Source organism: Pipistrellus hanaki (genome assembly GCF_964339955.1).
Source record: "Pipistrellus hanaki genome assembly, chromosome: 1".
Taxonomy (NCBI): Eukaryota; Metazoa; Chordata; class Mammalia; order Chiroptera; family Vespertilionidae; genus Pipistrellus; species Pipistrellus hanaki.
In genome coordinates, this window is record NC_140503.1 from 208,082,588 (window position 1) to 208,101,590 (window position 19,003).

At 69.1% G+C, this 19,003-nt stretch overlaps 1 protein-coding gene across 1 annotated transcript; it reads right to left on the reverse strand.

Annotated features, from left to right (window-relative positions):
• Window positions 1–4,065: 4,065 nt before the first annotated feature.
• On the reverse strand, window positions 4,066–18,262 carry WFS1 (wolframin ER transmembrane glycoprotein). The gene is made up of 8 exons (XM_084905480.1): window positions 18,078–18,262; window positions 14,250–14,500; window positions 10,213–10,295; window positions 9,435–9,579; window positions 8,414–8,584; window positions 7,752–7,832; window positions 6,764–6,915; window positions 4,066–6,462 (listed from the first exon to the last, which is right to left on the reverse strand). Exons 2-8 carry the CDS (start codon window positions 14,497–14,499, stop codon window positions 4,654–4,656), a joined length of 2,691 nt encoding a protein of 896 aa, XP_084761606.1. The 5' UTR covers window position 14,500; window positions 18,078–18,262; the 3' UTR covers window positions 4,066–4,653.
• Between the last annotated feature and the right edge of the window lie 741 nt (window positions 18,263–19,003).

The following is a 19,003-nucleotide window of genomic DNA, read 5'->3' on the forward strand; positions in this document are numbered from 1 at the left end:
CTTCCTCTGGGCCCTCCACCATGTAGCCGTGCAGTCGCCGGGGAGCCTGTACCCTGGTGTTCCTGCGGAGGTGGGAGCTGGCTCTGGGAGGCCCCGGGAGAAGGGCCCTCGCGGGGAGTGTCCTGGGCCCCTCCCCATGGCGGGGGGGCGAGGTGCTCGGGGGCAGGGGCACATTTGTGTCCTCCCCTCTCAAGCGCTCCGAGCCAGCGGCCTGGCCGGCACCTGGGAGCAAGCATCGCACAGGCAGACCCTCTGAGAGTCTCCGCCCGCTCCCGCGTCCCCGGGCGCCCCCCGCAGGCAGTGAGAGTGGAAGAGCTCAGCCCTCTGCACACTCCTTGGGGGAGCTTGTCCTGTCCAGGCTTTTATCTTTGTCCTCAGGGCTGTTGTTAAAACCCTGGCCACTAGAGGGAACTAGAGCCAAGTGATTATTTGGTTTGACAACCAGAAGCAGGAAATAGAAAAAATGCCAGGAACAGGACTGGAGTGACTTCAAAAAGTCCCCCTCCCCCTGGCCTCCCTCTCCCCGTCCCCTCCACCGCACAGAAATCCCTGCCGCCTCCTCACGGCGTGTGTGCTCAGAGATCTGCATCTGCCAAGGAGCTGCCCCCCGAGGCCACAGCCCTGGTTCCCGCAGCGAAAGCCCGCGTGGGGCCGGCCTGGTGGGACGTGGGGCCCGGACGGCTGAGTGCTCCCTGCGCTCCGCTGCCACGGGGGACTTCAGGCACGGCCTCGCTCTCCTGGAGGACCCTCCTCCATAGTGTGGGCTGGGACCCTGGATCCCAGGTCCCTCTCCGTGCCAAAGCCTGGGCGGGGTGCTGCTCTTCCGGGGCAGCTGTCAGTCCTGTGCCCCATGCTGGTCAAGGGGAGAGAGCCAGCTCCGGGCTCCCTCTCCTCCCCCTCCTGCTCCCCCTCCTCGGTTGGATGACCACTGGGTTAGAGCATCGTCCCAACACACCAAGGTTGTGGGTTCAAGTTCTGGTCAAGAAGCAACCAGTGAATGCATAAGCAAGTGGAACAACAAATCTCTCTCCCTTCCTCTCTCTAAATTAAAAAAAAAAAAAAAAAAAAAGTGAGTGGCTATTTTATTTCTTCCCCCTCCTCCCCCTCCTCCTCCTCCCCTTCCCCCTCCCCCAGCTCCTCCTCCCTCTCCTCCTCCCCCTGCCCCTTCTCCTACCTCATTCTCCTCCTCCTCCTCCTCCTCTTTCTCCCCCTTCCCTCTCCTCCTCCCCCTCGCCTGCCCTCTAGGCCATGGGAGCCAGGGGCTGGGCCGGGAGGTTAAGGCGCCCATTCTAGAGCCGATGGCACGCTCACCTGTGTGTGAAGTAGGGGGTCTGAGCGTGCAGAGGAGTAGGATGGCAGAGGGGCAGCACCGGACCACCCCAACGTGTCGCAGATGAGGAGACCGAGGTGCAGCGAGGACTGGCGGTCAGAGCGGCGCTGGGACCAGCTCTCAGCCGCCGAGCCTGGGCAGCCGTGGTGGGCTCTCACAGCCTGGCTCTCTGTGGGGGCCTGGCGCTCGCTGACTGATGTTCTCACGGGACCCGCTGCCCAGCCCGGGGCTCAGAGCGTGGCCGGTGGGGTGGGGGGCCGGCGGGGCGGCCGCGGTGCTCATGCCGCCAGGAGGACGAGAGCGGGACACACACACACACACACACACACACACTTCCCACAGCCGGGGTGCATCGGCCTCCCCTGGGCCCGCACTGCTGACTGCACACCCTCTCGGTGGGGCCGCATGGTGGCTGCCATCCCTGCCGCTCTCACCGGCGCCCCTGCCAGGGCCCCGGGCTCCGGGCTCCTCCTGCAGAAACCTCAGGCTCCTCACTGTCCTCCGGAATCGGGGCTCCCCGCCTCCCTAACGCTCACCCAGCCATCCCACCAGGCGGCCGCTCGCTGGGCGGGCACAGGGCCACCCCCCATCACCCCACACTCCTGCCGGCCCCCTGCGGCCGCCCGCCTCCCTCCCCAAGGCCCTCTCCCTCCCGTGGAGGGCCTAGCTCAGCTGCTGGCCTTTCTCCCACCCCCACCCCCGGCCCCTCTGGGCTCCACGGCCCCCAATCTCCGAGCCGTATTCTGACGGTAACGCGAGGCCGCCCGGGTTGCGTGTCCCTGGAGGAGTCCCTGTGGTCACATCGCCTGGGCGTCCCCCGTGGCTCAGGGATCGAGGGCGGTGGACTCCAGGACGGCAGTGCGTGGGCCTGGGGCGGGCGGGACCAAGGCAAGTGGAGTTCCAAACTGGGGTCAAGTTCCAGGTCAACCAGTCCATGCAGCGCCCGTGTCCCGCACCCTGCACTCCTTCCGCCCGGCCCACCGGCACTCACACAGCCCCGGGAGTGGCAGCTCCCGCTGTTCCCAGCGAACGGAAAACAATTCCTTTCCGGGTAATTTCTCTGATGAGGGGCAACAAGATCTCTTTGCACAAATCGCCTCCACAAACCTCGCTCGGGGCGCTTTGTCCCGCTTCCTCCCCCAGGCGCCGTGCTCCCGCTCCGCTGCAGGCCGCGCCCTGGGCCGTGGGGGCGGCTGTGAATGGAGCTGTCAGCCCCGCTCCCTCCCCTGCCTGTCCTTCCGTTGTTCCTGCTGCCGGGACGGCTCCTCTCCCACGTGTGGAGTGACAGTGGGGGCTCGGGACTGAGCTGTCACCATGGAGGAGGTAGGGGCCCCCTGCCCGCCCGGTGCTGTGACAGGGGCTTCAGTGACACCATCTTCTCTCCTGAGCGCCCCTCCCCCCCCCCAGGGGAGCTGACGGGGCCTGCGGGAGGCGTAGCGTCGGGGATGGGACAGCCACAGAAGAGGTGCCGGGCGTGACCTTGGGCACGTCCTTGACCTCTCAGGGCCTCTGACGCCCCCGTGACCCGGGATAGCCTGCCTCCGGGGCGCCGTGTGCATTAAGGAGCCACCAGCGTGGTGACGTTCCGGAAGGGGCACGCTGGTTCTGGTGTGAGGGGGAGCCAGCACCGCAGGGCGCAGGGCCGTGCTGAGGTTTCCTCGTGGCCTGCGGGGGGCAGCACCAGGAGAGAGGCCTGGGCTCCCACCTGGGCTCTGCCGGTGGCTTGGGGCACGGCGTGGCACCTTTAAGAGTTCTCGTGGGAAATGCTGGCGGGAAGGGGGGGGGGGCATGAGAACTAGTGGCAGCCACCAAATGACCTGATGGACGTAGTGCCACACCCATGGGGGCTCCACACCCCCAGAAAGGACACCTGGTGCTACCTCACACACACACACACACCCCGTGCAGGGACACCAGTGCTGCCCCCCTTCCCCCCTGCAGGGACACCTGGCGCTGGGTGCAGGCAGCAGCCTGTTTACCAACAGGAAGGGGGCGGAGCCCGGCAGGAGCCTTGGGCCCACAGGCCGGGGCGACCTCATGTTTACGGCTCATGGGAGCGTCCAGGCTCCAGAGCCAGAGCACACAGCTGGCGGCCTGCCAGGAGGGCGCCTTCACGCCTCCTCTCCTCCCCGGGTCCTCCTCCCACGGCTCAGCGGCCTCCCGGCCTGAGGGGCTCGCTGCGGCAGGATGGGCCCAGCTCACCCTGGCCTCTGACCTCCTGCGGCTGCGGTTCGGTCAGTGCGCCTCCCGCACAAACTGCGTTTGCGCAGGAAGTGCCAGCCCCCGGCCCCGGCAGTGAGTGGTGAGTCTGCGGGGTGGGGCTGACGTGTGAGGCACTTAGTGGCCTCAGATCTTTAGGATCAGAGGGGAGGTGGCGCCGACCTTTAACCTCACCCCCCGCTGCCCAGGGATGTGGGGCTGCAGGGTAAGCAGGACGAGGGGACCTGTCCGGCACTGACCGCGGGCCACAGGTAACCACGCACGCGCTGTCTCACCAGCGACTGGTTTCACAAATCACCGTGACCACACGCGTTTCAGACGTGGCAGACTGCGGGCAGCGGGCGGTCAGGCCACGAGGCAGGGCCCGGCCTGGAGGCGGTGCCAGGCCTGCTCTCAGCCTGAGCCAGTGCTGCTCGTGGCCACGCAGACCACGCCGGCGTGGAGCTCGGCGCGGGGCAGGCCTGTCCTCGGCCGGCGGGAAAGGCCTCCTTTCAGCAGAGGCAGGAGGAGCAGACGGTGGGTCCAGCACACACTTTATTCGCTGTCGGGCCCTGCCGTTCTGCCCCCGTGGGGACACAGCCATGCTTCCCAGGGGCTGGAAGGGACCCTCCCCGCTCCCCGCTCTCCCTCGCGTGAGGCAAGCTGTGGAGCAGAGCGCGGCTGGCCGGGCTGTGCCCTCCGCCCCCCGCCTGGCTCCGGCCTGGAGGGAGCCAGGGCCTGGGCCACGTGACGGCTCAGAGAGCCCGCAGGACCGGCCGGCAGCGACAAGGCTTAGCGGCCACCAAATAAATAGCAAGTGTCATGTGGAGTCTACACAGCAGCACGTTCGCGAACAAATCCACACACGTGAGCGGGGCGGGCGCCGGGAGGGGGGGGGGGAACGTCATGCAGAGCCTCTCGGGACGGGGTCAGGCCATGCATGCAACGTCCACGCCGCGGGGCGCTCCACGGGGCAGCGCCGAAGCGGGCGGCTGGCGGGGGCGGCCCGCTGCACACGACAAAGGCCCTGCACGTGCACACGCGAGCACACACACACACACACGCGCACACACACACGCACACAGGGTCGGCGTCCGTGCTGCCCGCCCGCCCGGGGCGCGGCCTCACACGGCCGACAGGAAGGGGAAGAAGAAGAAGTCGAAGGCGAACTTGACGGCGCCGTGCACGGTGCTGCGCCAGTCCCGCTCGACCTTCACGTGGCGCCGGGCGGGCGCCGGCTGGGCCAGGCAGTTGAGGCAGCTGATGGCCTTGAGCTCGAACACGGGCCACTTGCTGCCCAGGCGGCCCTCCAGCACGGTGCTGAACTCGACGAGGCTGCCCTGGCGCAGGCCCAGCAGCACCTCCTTGAACTCGCCGCTGGCCCGCAGCACGATGTCCTTGGTCACGTCGTCCTCCTCGGGGCCGCGGCCGCCGTCGGCGCCGAAGGGCATGCCCACGGTGATCTCGAACTTGTAGCGGTCGAAGCGCTTGATGTGGCAGGGGTGCTTGGCCAGCCGCGTGAGGCGGCACAGCTCCTCCTCGGCCGTGGAGGCGCCGGCGCCGGGGCTGCAGGCGGGGTAGGCCTCGCCGTACAGGCAGCGCAGCCAGTCGCCCACCACGAACGGCAGCATGTTGATGGCCGCCTCGGCGCTGTTGTCGATGTCCGTCACCCGCACGTACTTGAAGCGGCCGGTCCACGTGACGCGGTGGCCCTCCAGGTGGCTGCACAGGATCTGCGTGCGCGCCATGTTGGTCTCCCGCCAGGCCCGCGGGCCGCACAGCGCGCTGTACTGCGGCCAGGTCAGCGTGGAGTTGTACACCTTCATGCCCTCCGAGCGGTACACGTAGAACCAGCAGAAGAGCACGATGGCCGACACCCACACCAGGATGAGCTTGACCACGGAGCTGCGCGTCAGCGAGCGCGCCACCTCCAGCAGGGGCCCGCGGGCGCGGCCCCACCCGCGCAGCAGCACGGGCACGCCGCACAGCGCCAGCGCCACCGCCACCTTGGTGAGCTCCAGCGACGCGCACCAGAGGGCGAGCCGCGCCGCGCCTATGAGCGCCAGGCCGGCCGCCAGCATGGGCAGCGCGAAGAGGAAGAGGAAGTAGCCGATGGTGGCGCGCATCAGCCCCAGGCCGGTGGAGTGCAGCAGGAGGACCACGGCCAGCTCGCACCACATGAAGCACACCAGGTAGGGCACCAGGTAGCAGTAGGTGCCCCGGAAGTGCCGCAGCTGCGCCATGCGGAAGCAGAGGAAGAGCAGGTAGACGTACAGCAGGCAGGGCAGGCTGGCGTTGAGCACGGCCAGCTGGCCCAGGGGCACGGTGAAGAAGGTCTGGCCCAGCAGCTTGAGGCCGGGCCAGTCCACGGGCAGGCCGGGCAGCAGGGAGAGCAGGCCGGCGGCCACCTCGGTGGCCAGGGCCCGGCGGGTGTAGGGCTCGGCGGAGCTGCTCAGGCTCAGGTAGCTGGTGGCGGTGAAGAACACGGCCACCACGGCCAGCTCCGAGCAGGGGATGCAGTCCTTGCTGGCGAGCGGGAAGGAGAGGATGACGAAGGCCACGGACAGCAGGAAGTGCACGTAGGGCTCCAGGTGGTTCCAGCCGAAGTTGCCCTCGGCCTGCTCCACGTCCAGGCCCGGCTCGAAGCGCAGCAGCAGGCCGGTGAGCGTGCGGAAGCTCTCCCAGGCCCGGCTGTCCTGGAAGACCTTGAGGGTGCAGATGACCATGGACAGGAAGCTCAGGTAGAAGACCACGAGGGGCACGAAGAAGGCGAAGAAGTCCACGGTCAGGTTGCTGATGATGAAGAAGAAGACCAGGGCGTTGATGTGGTGGGTGGGCACGATGGTGGACAGCCAGTGCATGCCCGCGCGCGAGGCCATCTCGATCAGGTACTCCTTGATCTCCATGATGGCGTGCAGCGGGAACTTGACCACCTGTGGGGGGGGAGACGAGGATGGAGCCGGGCCCGGAGGCTGCTCGCTGCCCTCACGGCCCCAGGAGGCAGCCGCCCAGCTCTGGCCCCGTCCGCGCGGGTCTTTCCACGCGACACTCTGCGTGAGTCCCCTGCACCCGGCTCCCTGCTCTCCTGGGCCCCAGCTCTTGTCCTGCAGGAGGTAACCTCCATCCTGTGCCGTAAGCTAACAGCTTCTCCGAGGACACCGTCTGGGTCACGCAGACGCAGCGCCGGTTTCCACACACAGGAGGGCGCCGGGGGCCGCGGGGGGCCGCGCTCACCTTCAGGCGCAGCGGCAGGTCGTCGGGGCTCTTGCCCGCCAGCTCGTCGTCCTCATCGTCCTCGTCCTGCAGGAACTGGTCGGTGGGGAGTATGCCCTGGGCGTACTTCTTGGCGATCTCCACAAAGTCGTCCGGCGCGATGTAGTTCTTGGCTGAGGCGGGGAGAACGGCACGGGGCTGTCACCGCCCGGAGGGCTGTCACCCGGGCTGTCACCGCCCGGGCGGCCAGGCGGGCAGTGGCTGGGCCACCCTGAGGCCTGGGCTCAGACACCCATGTCTGTCCTGGGCAGTGGGTGAGGACCCAGCCAACGAGGAGGAGGAGGAGGAGGAGGAGGAGAGAGAGAGAAAGAGGGGCAGACGGCTGCCAGGAACAGAGCAGGAGCCGAGGCCCCGCCCTCAGTGCTGGCTCTGCCCAGAGCAGCCCCGTCCAGACACATTTCCCGCCTGCACAGCAGGAAAGTGGGAAGTGGGACGCACCCTCAGTATGGTGCCCGCCCGCCCCGAGGCAGCTGGGACCCTGAGGGCCTCTAACATCCTGTGAGTGCTGAGCAGTGTGGTCCCCCACCACCACGCCTCCTCCCGTGGGCGCCCAGGGCTGTGACAGGAGCGCACGCACACGCTGCCGCTGCACACCGGGCACCTCACGGTGTCTCCTAGCTGGACGTCCCAAAGGCACCCCAGCTCCCGGAGCCCCCGATCCTCCATCCCTTCCCCCTCACTCTCTGCCCCCCACCCCCCAGCCCATGCTGGGTGCGGAGCCCCCACTCTCCCTGCTGACTCACCCAGGACCCGATGTGCCCAGGCCCGCAGGGACCGCCGTGTCTGCCTCCCCGCCCAGGCGCATGCTCCCCACGGCTAGGGTCCAGGTCCCAGGCCCAGAACTGACACCCATCACGCCCCAAGACCCGGGGACGCGGTGCACGCGGGCACGGGTGGCAGACATGGCTGTGTGGGAGCTGCCCGGCGGAGGAAGGGCGGCCGTACTCACACTCGCTGCTGACCAGGCGCTCCAGCACCCGCCGCTGCTTCTGCAGGGACTTGGGCACGGGGCCCGGCTGCGCCCCTCCGTCTGCGGGACAGAGCGGAGCGAGGATGAGGCGGCAGCCCTCCGGGTCCCCGAGCTCTGGGACCTCGGCCTGGGCCTCCGCCGAAGGTCACGACCTCCACCCGCCCCCCGGGCACAGCGCGTCCCCTTTGCGGGCACACGGAGGCCTCTGGCCAGCATGACGGTCCCCACACACGTGGCTGGGTTGTCCGTGCCAGGGCCCTCCCTGGCCTAGGCTCTGTGTGCCGTGTCCCAGCCCTTCGGCCGGGGCTCCGTCCGGGTCTGCTCCGGGTGAACACACGGCACCAACATGGCTGCCCTTTTGTCAACACCGTCATGGGCCACAACCCCCTGGGCTCTTCCCGCCTGCCACCCGCCAAGGGAGGACCTGCAGGAGGGCAGGGCGTGACAGCAGGAGCGGCTCCGGCACCAGCGGAGGGGCAGTGGGTGGGGCTGGGCTGTGCCTCTGCGGGGTCTCTGGGCTCCAGGGTGCCCCACTGTCACACCAGGCATGCCCTCAGGCCACACGGCCCAGGAGGCGCCCAGGCACCGGGGAGCCCCCGAGGCCCCGCCCCGGCCGCGGGGAACCTCGGGCAGCCGCGTACCGAGCTCGTTGACCTGGCCCACGTTCTCCAGCAGCTCGGCCACGGGCACCTGCTTCTTCCGCTGGGGGTTGAGCCTCCAGTACATGACCAGCGCCGCCTTGCGCACCGCCCGCTCCAGGTCGGTCTCGGAGGACAACCGCTTCACCTCCTGCTCGTTCTCCGAGGTGATCCCTGGGGGACGGGAGCATCAGGGTCCGCCCCCGAGCCCGGCTCTGCCCGAGGGCCGGGGAGAGATTCACGGGAGGGCGTCCCAGGCCCCTCTGGTCACCAGGCAGAAAAGGACTCTGTTCGGAAGGACCCTGGGCCCGGTCCCTGTGGGCGCCCGCCACCCCAGCCACCACTGAGGGTGGGCGGGGGCCACTGCCCTCCCGCTCGCTCCTCAGACCCCGGGTCCTCAGCCTGCGGGCTCCCTCACGGCCTCTGGGCGCCCCTGGCTCTGCCTCCGCCATGGGGGACGCACTAGCCTGCTCGGACAGCGCAGGGCGTGGCGGCTCGGGAAGGAGCCGGGTGAGGGACTGGCTACCACCACCACCAACCCGGGTTTCCACGGCATCAGCCCACCCCGGAGCTGCTGCGTGGCAGGCAGCACGGACCCCTGGGCAGGGCTCCGAGCCCCCAGCACCCACCTCTCCCGTCCGCCAGGCAGCAGGTCCGAGCTCCCCGCACCCACCTCTCCCGTCCGCCAGGCAGCGGCTCCGGGCCCCCCGCACCCACCTCTCCCGTCCGCCAGGCAGCGGGTCCGGGCCCCCCGCACCCACCTCTCCCGTCCGCCAGGCAGCGGGTCCGGGCCCCCCGCACCCACCTCTCCCGTCCGCCAGGCAGCGGCTCCGGGCCCCCCGCACCCACCTCTCCCGTCCGCCAGGCAGCAGCTCCGGGCCCCCCGCACCCACCTCTCCCGTCCGCCAGGCAGCGGCTCCGGGCCCCCCGCACCCACCTCTCCCGTCCGCCAGGCAGCGGCTCCGGGCCCCCCGCACCCACCTCTCCTGTCTGCCAGGCAGCGGGTCCGGGCCCCCGCACCCACCTCTCCTGTCCGCCAGGCAGCGGCGCAGCAGCTTGACGGCCTCGCGCCGGCCCTGCTTGGCGGCCAGCGTCAGCCAGTCCACGGCCGTGCAGTTGTTGAGCTCCTCGTCCGCGTCGTCGGCCAGCTGCAGGTAGTGCTTCCCCACCTGCGGGGGGCACCACTGATGCCGTGCTCGCAGGGCCTCCTCCTCACCCCGACCTCACCCCACGGCCGGCCCGGCCCCGACCTCACCCCACACCCGGCCCGGCCCCGACCTCACCCCACGGCCGGCCCGGCCCCTACCTCACCCCCACGGCCGGCCCGGCCCCGACCTCACCCCCACGGCCGGCCCGGCCCCGACCTCACCCCACACCCAGCCCGGCCCCGACCTGGCCCCTCTGTCCCCCAGGCCAAGAAACAAGGTTGCAGGAACGGGTCCCTCAGGCATCTGCACTACGCTGGGCCTGTGGGACCCTCAGGGCACCTGCTCCTCACAGGCACCCCCTCCCCAGATGAAGGAGAGGGGGTGGGGCAAGCACAGGCAGGAAGCAGGGGAGGCATCCTGGAGGTGGTGCCCGAGACCAGGTGTGGGCAGGACACAGGAGAGTCACGTGAGCTCCCCAAAGAGGTGGCAGGAACGACCGGGCACACAGAGAAACGCAACAGGGGCCAGGCACAGGCGGCATCACCGCTGCACCCGAGCCCGTCCACACGGCACCCCCCGGCACCGCCTCCACGGCCACGGGGCTCTGGTCCGGGCCCGCGGCTCTGGGGGCCCCCCCGGCACCCCGGCCCTCACCTCCGTCTGTGCCTTGGGGTCCCCGGCCTTGGCCTTCTCCAGGACTTCTTCAAAGGGGGCCTCCATGTCTCTCTTCGCGGGCCCTGTAGGAGGGAAAGCGACGTCACAGAGCCGGCCTGCCGGGCAGGGGCGGGAGGACAGCGGAGCGGCCAGCCTGGAGCACCCAGGCCTGGAGCGCCTCCGTGCAAACCGGCCGGGCGGTGAGGGAAGACTCCACGATGCCCCGCAGGGAGGGGGAAGGACACAGCTGGCGGTCAGCTCAGGCTCTGCCGCCTCTGGGCGCCTGGGGAGGACGGGCCCACAGAGCCGAGTCCCCCCACCTCCCTGGGCTCCCTGCCTGGCTGCAGTGCTAGGAGGCCCCCCTCAATACCGAGCCTGCACCCTGAGGCCCAGCACCCCTCCCCCACAAACCGAAGGCACGTCTCCTGAGGCTGCAGTCCATACAGCCGCAATCAGTGTGCGTGCATTCTGAGATGAGGCTTTATGATTACAACCCATCCCCTGTCGTCCTGTGGTGGGATTTACATTCCAGGGGCTCGGAAAGCCCACTGGGGGGGCCAGCCAGGCCGCTAGGGGGTTCCCGGTCCCCTCGCTGTACAGGGGGCCACGCACCACCCCGTGTGACACTGTGGGGGCGGTGCTCCCAGCTGACCACCAGCCCGGGCTCCCGACCGCGCGCCTCCCGCCCACGCCGCCGGCCCTCTGAAGAGTGAGCCCGTGCGGCACTCCCGTCCCTCCCCAAGCTCAGTCCCCTCCCGCGTGCTCCTAACAACAGCTCCTGGAAAGATCCCCTTTCACCCCACCCCGCCCCTTCCTTTACAACCCACTGTGCCCCCGCCTATGCCCATCGCCCATCGCCACACCCACCGGGCGGTGGCCCGCCCGGCAGTGACTCGCCACTGTGGCCACAGAGTAGGTGCTTCTTAGGAACTAACGGCCTGTGCCTCTCTGGGTGTCTCGGAAACAGAGGCCGAGTGAAAAGAAACAAGAGCAGCCCCACTCACGCCCCACGCCCGGCCTCCCGTCCGTTCAGGCTCCGCCGGGCTCTGGGCGGCAGCTCCGAGTCTGCGGACCCAGGCCTCCGGCGGAGGCGGCGGGCAGTGGCCTAAGGTGACCCGCCTCCAAGGCCGGGCGGGGCTGGGGACGGCGCACGGGAGGAGGACTTCACGAGGCACCAGGCCCTCCTGTGACGGGGTTTCCTCGCCACGGTCCACGGGACTCCCCGGCGGGCGCTTCAGGCCAGGACAACAGCCCTTTCCCCAGCGTGGCCGAGGCCCAGGCCAGTCCTCCTGGGTGCTGTCACCCCTCGGCCCCGGGCGCACTTGCTGGCGGAGGACTCAGACTAAGGGGACTGCTCAGCGGGGCCTCCTGGGTGCGGGCGCAGCGGGAGGGGGGTGGGGGGAGCCTGATCGGGGTGAAGTGCCTTCAGCATCAAAGCGGGGCGGCCCAGCCCAGTGGGAGCCGCCTCCACGGTCACTGACCCCCACAGGTGTATGAGGAAGGGCGCTGTCATAGGTGCAGAGCCGGCATCCACAAAACCTCAGCCTCAAGCCCCGCTCGGCCTGGCTGACCCTGGCCCCACTCTGACCCCTCACCTGCCCAGGGCGCCTGCATGGCCCGGTCCTTCCTCCCTCACACTCCCAGAACCCCCTCCCGCCCACTGTCTCCACACCCAGCTGGACAGGCCCTCGGACAACACTGGGGTGAACACTCCCTGCAGTCTGCACCCTCACCCAAAGGTGCCAGCCACCATCCCTGTGAGCACTTGGCCTGGTGTGGGCAGCGGGGGCCTGGGGACTCGGCAGTCCTGCGGCTGCAGTCAGCTGCTAATGTGGGGGGCTGGAACCCCGAGGCTGCCCACCTGCCCAGGACTCGTCCTTCCCTGTCCTCCCCTCCTTTCTCCCCGTCCCTCCTCTCCCCCTCGGAGGCAGGACCACAGAAACCACATGCTTCCTGACTTCTTATCGGAGGCGCCCAGGCCGGATCCGTCCTCCCAGGCTGTTAGCATCAGCCCTGCGGCCCGAGGAGGAAGGAGTGTGGCTGGGCTGAGATTCGGGCCGGGCCCCCACCCGCCCAGAACTCGGCGGTAAGAGCAGAGACCCGGGGCTCCCCGAGGGGACGGAGATCGGAGCACCCGTCAGGGCTGGCCCAGCAGGGGTGGGGGTAGGACAGAGACTCGGTGGCCCTTCACTCACAGCGGTCCCCCGGACCAGCCTGTGACTCAGTTTCCTCATCTCCAAGTGGGGTGACCCCTGTGGAGAGGGGTCCCCTTAGGCCTGGGGACAGGGACCCCACAGCCGTGCTCATCACAGCGGGGCGCTGCTGGGCCTCGCTGAGCTGGGGAGTCACCGTGGCAGCGGCCTCTCCCGGGAAAACATCCTGACGGCTGGAGAGGTGAGGGCAGTGTGACCGGCGGGCTGGGGGATAAGCTTCCGTACCTCACAGACGCCCCTCCCGGGAGACGCAGCCAGGAACAGGAGAGAAGGCACGGGTCCTGCCCTCTGGTGGCGGGGGAGAAAAGGCAAGCATCCCCCAATGCGCACACATGCGTGTACACACATGCAGTTTGAGGCATAATCTGATACACACGAGCTCCAAACACAGGCACACGGCCCTGAGCTGACCTTACAGCCATCACCAAAGAGGCGTTCGGGGGGGTCATAAACCTCAATGGATGCGTTCATGTGCGAGAGACACCCCGACAGGAGGCCCGAGAGGGACTCGGCGGAGGAGCCGGGGCCAGGAGAGGCCTGTGACATGAGGCCTGCCAAGTACCACAGCTCACGAGACAGCCGTCTGTGGGGCACGGGCAGCCCCTGCAGGGGGAGGGGCGGGCGCTCGGCGGGACTCCGCAGGCCCGGGCCTCAGGAACGTCCCCCAACGGACAAGGTCCCGCACCCACACAGCCCTCACGCCCGCCGCGGGCTCAGGGCGACCCCGCCCACTTCACGGGTGCAGAAACGGCGGGGTGACCCTCAGAGGCCCCCGGAACGGGGTGACCCCCAGAGGCCCCCGGCGGGGTGACCCCCAGACTGCGGCACACACGTGGCTGAGCAGCACACACGTGGCTGAGCGTGATTGTGGGAACATGTCCCCGCTGACGGAGTGTGGGCGGGTGCCTGTGGGCGGGCACGCCGGGTGACAGCAGCACGGGCCTGCCTGGCCGTGGGAGGAGGTCAGAGTGTGAGGGGCGGCCTGGCCTTCAGAGTCAGGCGGGCTGCCACAGGAGGAGGCGGTGCCGGTGGGCTGTGGGACGTGGCTCCCACGCAGCGCGGGGAAGGCAGAGTGGTCTCGGGTGCAGGGAGGAGGGGCGGCCACCCGGGGAGAGGAGAACAGGCTTTCTCCACCTGCAAAGCTCGGGCCTGGCCCGGAGCAGGACCACAGAGCGGGGCGCGGGCTGGCTCCAGTGGCAGCTGGCCCCGAGGAGTGGCCACGTGGAGAGGGGACTGCGTGAGCTCCCCCCGCCCGCCCCCCGCCCCTGCCCCAGGGCCCGGTGCGGAACCAGCCCAGGGTGAGCAGGTCCGAGCTGATTATAAATAAAACGAGGTCACGTGGCCTCCGTCTACATGCGATGGAGTGGTAGGCCCTGACCCGCAGGGGAAGCCGCACGGGAGGAAGCTGGGGGGGCCTGGCCCAAAGGGGGACTCGGGCTCACCCTGCACTGTGCCCAGGGAACGGCCCGGCCCGGGCTGAGGGCCCCCCAGCTTCCCGGGCCCCAAACCCTCACCCGCCCTGTCTGCTCTTTCCCGGCTCCTGGCCCGGCCCGGGCTGAGGGCCCCCCGCTTCCCGGGCCCCAAACCCTCACCCGCCCTGTCTGCTCTTTCCTGGCTCCTGGCCCGGCCTGAGGGCCACCCAGCTTCCCGGGCCCCAAACCCTCACCTGCCCTGTCTGCTCTTTCTCGGCTCCTGGCCTGGCCCGGCCTGAGGGCCCCCCAGCTTCCCGGGCCCCAAACCCTCACCCGCCCTGTCTGCTCTTTCTCGGCTCCTGGCCTGGCCCGGCCTGAGGGCCCCCCAGCTTCCTGGGCCCCAAACCCTCACCCGCTCTGTCTGCTCTTTCCCGGCTCCTGGCACGAAGGGCCGGGGGTGCCGCTGGGGCGCCGGCTTCTCCCACAGCTGGTCCCGGTCCAACGCGGGGCCCAGGACCTCCGGGCGCTCCACTCTGCTCCTGCTTCACCGTGGACGTGCCATTGAGCCGGGAGCGGGCCTGGGGCGGTGCCGGTGGCGGGGGCGGTGCCGGGGGCGACGGCTGTGAGCGGGAGGAGCTCGGAGGAGGGGCACTGGCGTCCATCCTGCCGGGAGAAAAGCTGCAGGTCAGACACACCCGGACCCCGCGCCAGGCCCGCTCAGGCCGCCTCTTCAGGGAAGAAAGGAGACAGCGAGGGAACGGCTGGGGCGGCCGGCCTCACAGCAGCCCCATAACCCCCCACGTTACAGAGGAGGAAACGGGGGAACAAACGCACTCCAGCCCAGTGCCGTCCGGCTCGACGGGCCCAGGAGTCGGGAGAGCTCAGGCCCCAGCCTCGGAGACCTCGAGTCCCAGCCTCACGGGGCACGAGCCACACGGCCTGGTGTCCCCATCGGAGCAGCGAGGGGTGCCCTGAAGCGGCCTGGCCTCCATGAAGTCCACCTCACGTCTGCGGGGCTGACCCGGCCTGGGGAGGGGGCTCGCAGAGGGGCTAAAGCTCTCGGGAGGAGGTCACTGGGTGGTGGAGCCTAAACGGTGACGGTGTCCTTGCAAAGAGAGGAGGGAAGCAGAGACCCAGAGGAGACCACGTGACCAGAAGGCAGAGGCAGAACCCGGAGTGGCTGCGACCCAGGACAGAGTCAGTCACGGCAGCTGGAGGCCAGGAAGGGCTCCCCTCAGAGCCCCCAGGAGCGGGGGGTTGGGGGGTGGGGGGCGGGGGGGACCACAGTCTAGGACTGTGATTAAGTCAGATGGGCCCCACTCCAGGCCAGAACCACAGGACACAGATCTCAGAAGGCGAACGCCACAGAGAGGAACACACAGAAACTCAGGGTGACGTAAGCCATGTGGTGTCTGCGCAGATCCTGGGACCGGCTCACGGCAGGGGCGGGGGGGCAGGCTCAGCCCACAAAAGTGCTGCTCAGGCTGGTGGCAGCATGGACGGATGGACACCGCTGGCACGGTGAGGCAGCCGCAGCCCTGGGCCCTGTATCTGGAGTGTGCCCGGTTCCCGGCGCTGCCCACAGACTCCCCCGGTCCTCACGGCCTGTCGGGGAGGCAGGAGTATCCAGGGGTTACAGGTGGAGACGCGGCTTATGCATCACTCCCACCCCGTTTCACAGACGAGGAAGCTTGGGGCCAGGAAAGCAGCCACAGCTCAGCGTGGACACTGGAATTCCAACTCCCCAAACCTGCGTGTTTCTGAACCAGGGGCCCCGGCCACGGCCCCCACGCCCTGCTCTCCCCTGGCCCGCTCTCCCCAGACGCGGTGCTCCTCCAGGGCCATAGCTCTGCCTGCCGCGCCCAGCCCCGTCCGGAGGGCGGTTATCGGGTCCCAGTCCCCCCAGGGGCTGCCGCACCACACAGCTGGTACCAGCTGTTCAGGAACATGTAAAGCTGTGCGGTGCGTACACACGCTTAAACAACAGGAGAATGAGTGTGTGTGTAACACTGTAGGGCAGGGTTCCAAGCAGCATGACGTCTGTGTAGGATGAAAGCAAAGTTTATCTTCAGAAGGAAATGCCTCAGAAAGGTAAATACTGACTCTCTCTTGGGGAGGGAGTACGGGTGTTTTACTTAATTCTCTAATTTTGTGCAATGACTGGGCAAGGTGTTGGGGATTACAACGTTTTTAAACCCGCCTGCAGGATGTCTGCTCGGCCCCACCCCCGCACAGGGCGGCCCCTCCGACCAGGGCACGAGGCCCCTGGAGGCTCCAGGAACCTGTTTTTGCCCCAGGGAATTAAGGGCCAAACCAAGGAACATTCCCACGTGCCAAGTTCACGGGGTCAAAGGGCGGGTCACGGGAATGTCCGGCCACAGCGTCGCCCTGTGGGCCCGAGGGATGGACGACACCTGCAGAGACAACAGGAGCGGAGCTGGCCTCTGTCTGCGGGGCAGAGAGCCAGGGCCGGGGTTCTGGAAGCGAGGCCAGGACTAAGCATTCAGGACGGCGGACAAGAGCCAGGCGAGGGCGGAGGAGGGGTGTGTCGGGCATTCCGGCAGGGACTGCCAGCAGAAAAGGCAGCAGAGGGAGAATGAGCCAGCAATGCGGCCGGGAAGGTGCCCCTGGCTGAGGAGTGGCCTCCGGGGGAGGGGACAGGGAAGGGGATGGGGAAGAGGCTGACTGGGTGACAGGGGAGGGCCTGAGGAGTGCCAGGCTTAGGGCCGGAGGAGGTGAGGGCGGTGCTGAGCAGGGGGGAGCAGCTAAAGAACCAGTGGGGCTGTGTGGGCACAGGATGGGGCACCAGGAGAGGGGCAGGTGGCTGTCCAGGGAACGGGGCGGAGGCCTGGCCAGCGCAGGCCTCTGAGCACAGCTCCGGAGCGGGACAGCGGGGCACCGCTAACTGAATGTGAGGGCGGGAAGCAGAGGGGCTGGGTCTGTGGCTAAGGACCAGGGCGGAGGCGGGGACGTGGGAGCCGCCTAAAGCATCAAACCCCCTCTGTGTTAGGGTTCCTCTTGTCACCAGCATCGGGGACCAGGGCTTGCTCTCTGTCATTTGGGGGGGGGGGGGCAGGACTAGGTGAGGCCCCTCGGTGACCTTGCTGGGAGGGCAGAAGAGGCCTGAGTGGACTTAATCCTGGGAAGCAAGGTGAGAGGTGGTCGCCTAGCAACCTTACCTGCGTCCACCTGCCCTGGTGGGACACCTCGGGGCTCCCAGGAGAACCCCAGGAGGGGACACAGCCAGTGTGGCCTCCAGCACGGCCCCTCGCCGGGCGGCGGGGCAGCAGGGCGGCCTGTCAGCCGCGGGCACAGAGGGACTGGGACTCAGTGATGGATGGGGGCAGGAGGGAGAGCCCTTTCCGCAGGCTGAACTCCAGGGGTCACTGTCCAAGGTGAGCACAGGCGGGGCTGCGCCGGCCTGGGCTGGTCACCAAATCCCAGCCTCCGCTTCCTCCTCGGTGAACGGGAGCTCAGATTGCTCCCCCTGAGCCGCCCCAGAGGGCCGAGTCCTGTGCAGACGTTGGTTCCCTGAACTGACTCCACTCGATGCCCAGCAGGTCTGGGCCGGAGTCCCAGAGCTCACCTTTCAAAACAGAAACTATGGCTCCAGCGGCGGTGGGGTGGGGAGGGCTGGGTGGGGAGGGGGTAACTGTCATAGTTTCCCAGGAGGCTGCGACCCGTTAGCCTGACCCAGAGGCTGATGCTGCTGGGGGGTAAGGGGTCCCCTCACTCGGGGACTGAACCCCACCGAGCCCCTCGAGCCCTTCCAGCGGCCCTGGGTCCCCCCGACGGCGGCCGCGGAGGGAGGGCCATGACGGGGCAGCTCGGGCCGGCGCTGCGGGGACCGGGCGGCCCTCGCCACCCCCGGGCCCCCGGCCAGGGCTGCCTCGCACGCCTCCCGGGCTCTCACCCCACACACAGGGGGGCGGGGGTTCGCGGCGAGGCTCGCGGAGCAAAGGGAGAGAAGCGCTCGGAGCGCGCGGGGCCCCAGATTCCCGGGCGCCGGGCCCCGGGCGCCGGGGGCGCGCACCCCCTCGGGAGCCCCCCTCGGGCGGGGGTCGCCGGGCGGCCGCGGAGCGGGCGGGCTCCATCCTCCCACTTCCGGGGAACTTGCAGAAGGGGGCCGGCCGCCCGCCTGCTCAGTGGGGGAAACTGAGGCCCGGGACGGGCGGCATCTCGGTCCATCCCCCACCCCCACCCCCGCCCGGCCCGCGGCGTCCCCGTCCCGAGTACTCACCCGCCGCGAGGGGACCGCCCGCGGTGCCGCGACGGCTCTGGGGCCTCCGGGCCGCAGCAAAGTTGTCGGGAGGAGCGGAGGGAGGAGCGGAGGAGCCGGGCCGGAGAGGAGCGGCCGGGACGAGCGGCGGCGCCAGCAGCGGCCGGAGCCCACGAGCGCGGCCCTCCGCGCCGAGGGGGGCGTGTCCGGGGCGGGGCTACGGGCCCGGGGGCGGGGCCGCGGGCCTCGCTCCACTCCCGGCGCGGCTGGGAGGACGCGGCGCCGGCTCGGCCCGCTGATCGGCGGGCGCGCCTGTCAATCACTGCGCGCGTTCGCCAATCACGGTGCGCTTCGCCGCTCTGTGAGCGACTTAGCCCCTCCCCTGCCCGGCCAGGCCGCGGGCGCCGGGGGCCGGTCCGGCTGCGAAAGTTTCCGAGCAGATTCTGGCCTCAGCGCCGCCCAGGCTTGGCCAGATCTCTCTCCTTTGCCTACGACCCGTGGCTGGTGGGACCCTTGGACAGAACGCGTGCCGCTTTCACCCACCGCTCCTCAGATCCATTACACTTGCTATTGCAACGGGAACTAACAGGTTGAGCGCCTACTATGCGCCAAGTGCCTTCATTCCCTTCATTGCAGGCCCGCTAGAAAGACAGGGCTCCCCTGCTGCAGCAGCTGCAGGGATACAAAAAGGTGGCCCGTTTAAATGTGTACGTGTAGCGTCGCTTTACATGCAAGGAATCAAATGCACGTGGCACTTTTTCACAGGGGAATCGGGGGCGCGTATAAAAATGAGTATTAGCCCAGACAGGCAGTGAGGCCAGGAGAGGCAGCTTGAGAACCCTCTTCTTGGGTCCGGTCCCGAGTCTGACAGGCGTGGTTTGGAGACGAGGGCAAAGGTCTGTCCCTGAGGCAGGGAGGCCCGGGGCGGGCCCGTGGCTTGTGTCTGC

Excerpts from the sequence above, each read along its gene's own strand:
- WFS1 (XM_084905480.1), bottom strand. The coding sequence starts at position 14,499 with ATGGACGCCAGTGCCCCTCCTCCGAGCTCCTCCCGCTCACAGCCGTCG. Across the intron at positions 9,580-10,212 it reads ACCCCAAGGCACAGACGGAG|GTGGGGAAGCACTACCTGCA; the intron begins GTGAGGGCCGGG and ends TGCCCCCCGCAG. Across the intron at positions 6,916-7,751 it reads GCGCCTGGTCAGCAGCGAGT|CCAAGAACTACATCGCGCCG; the intron begins GTGAGTACGGCC and ends TCCCCGCCTCAG.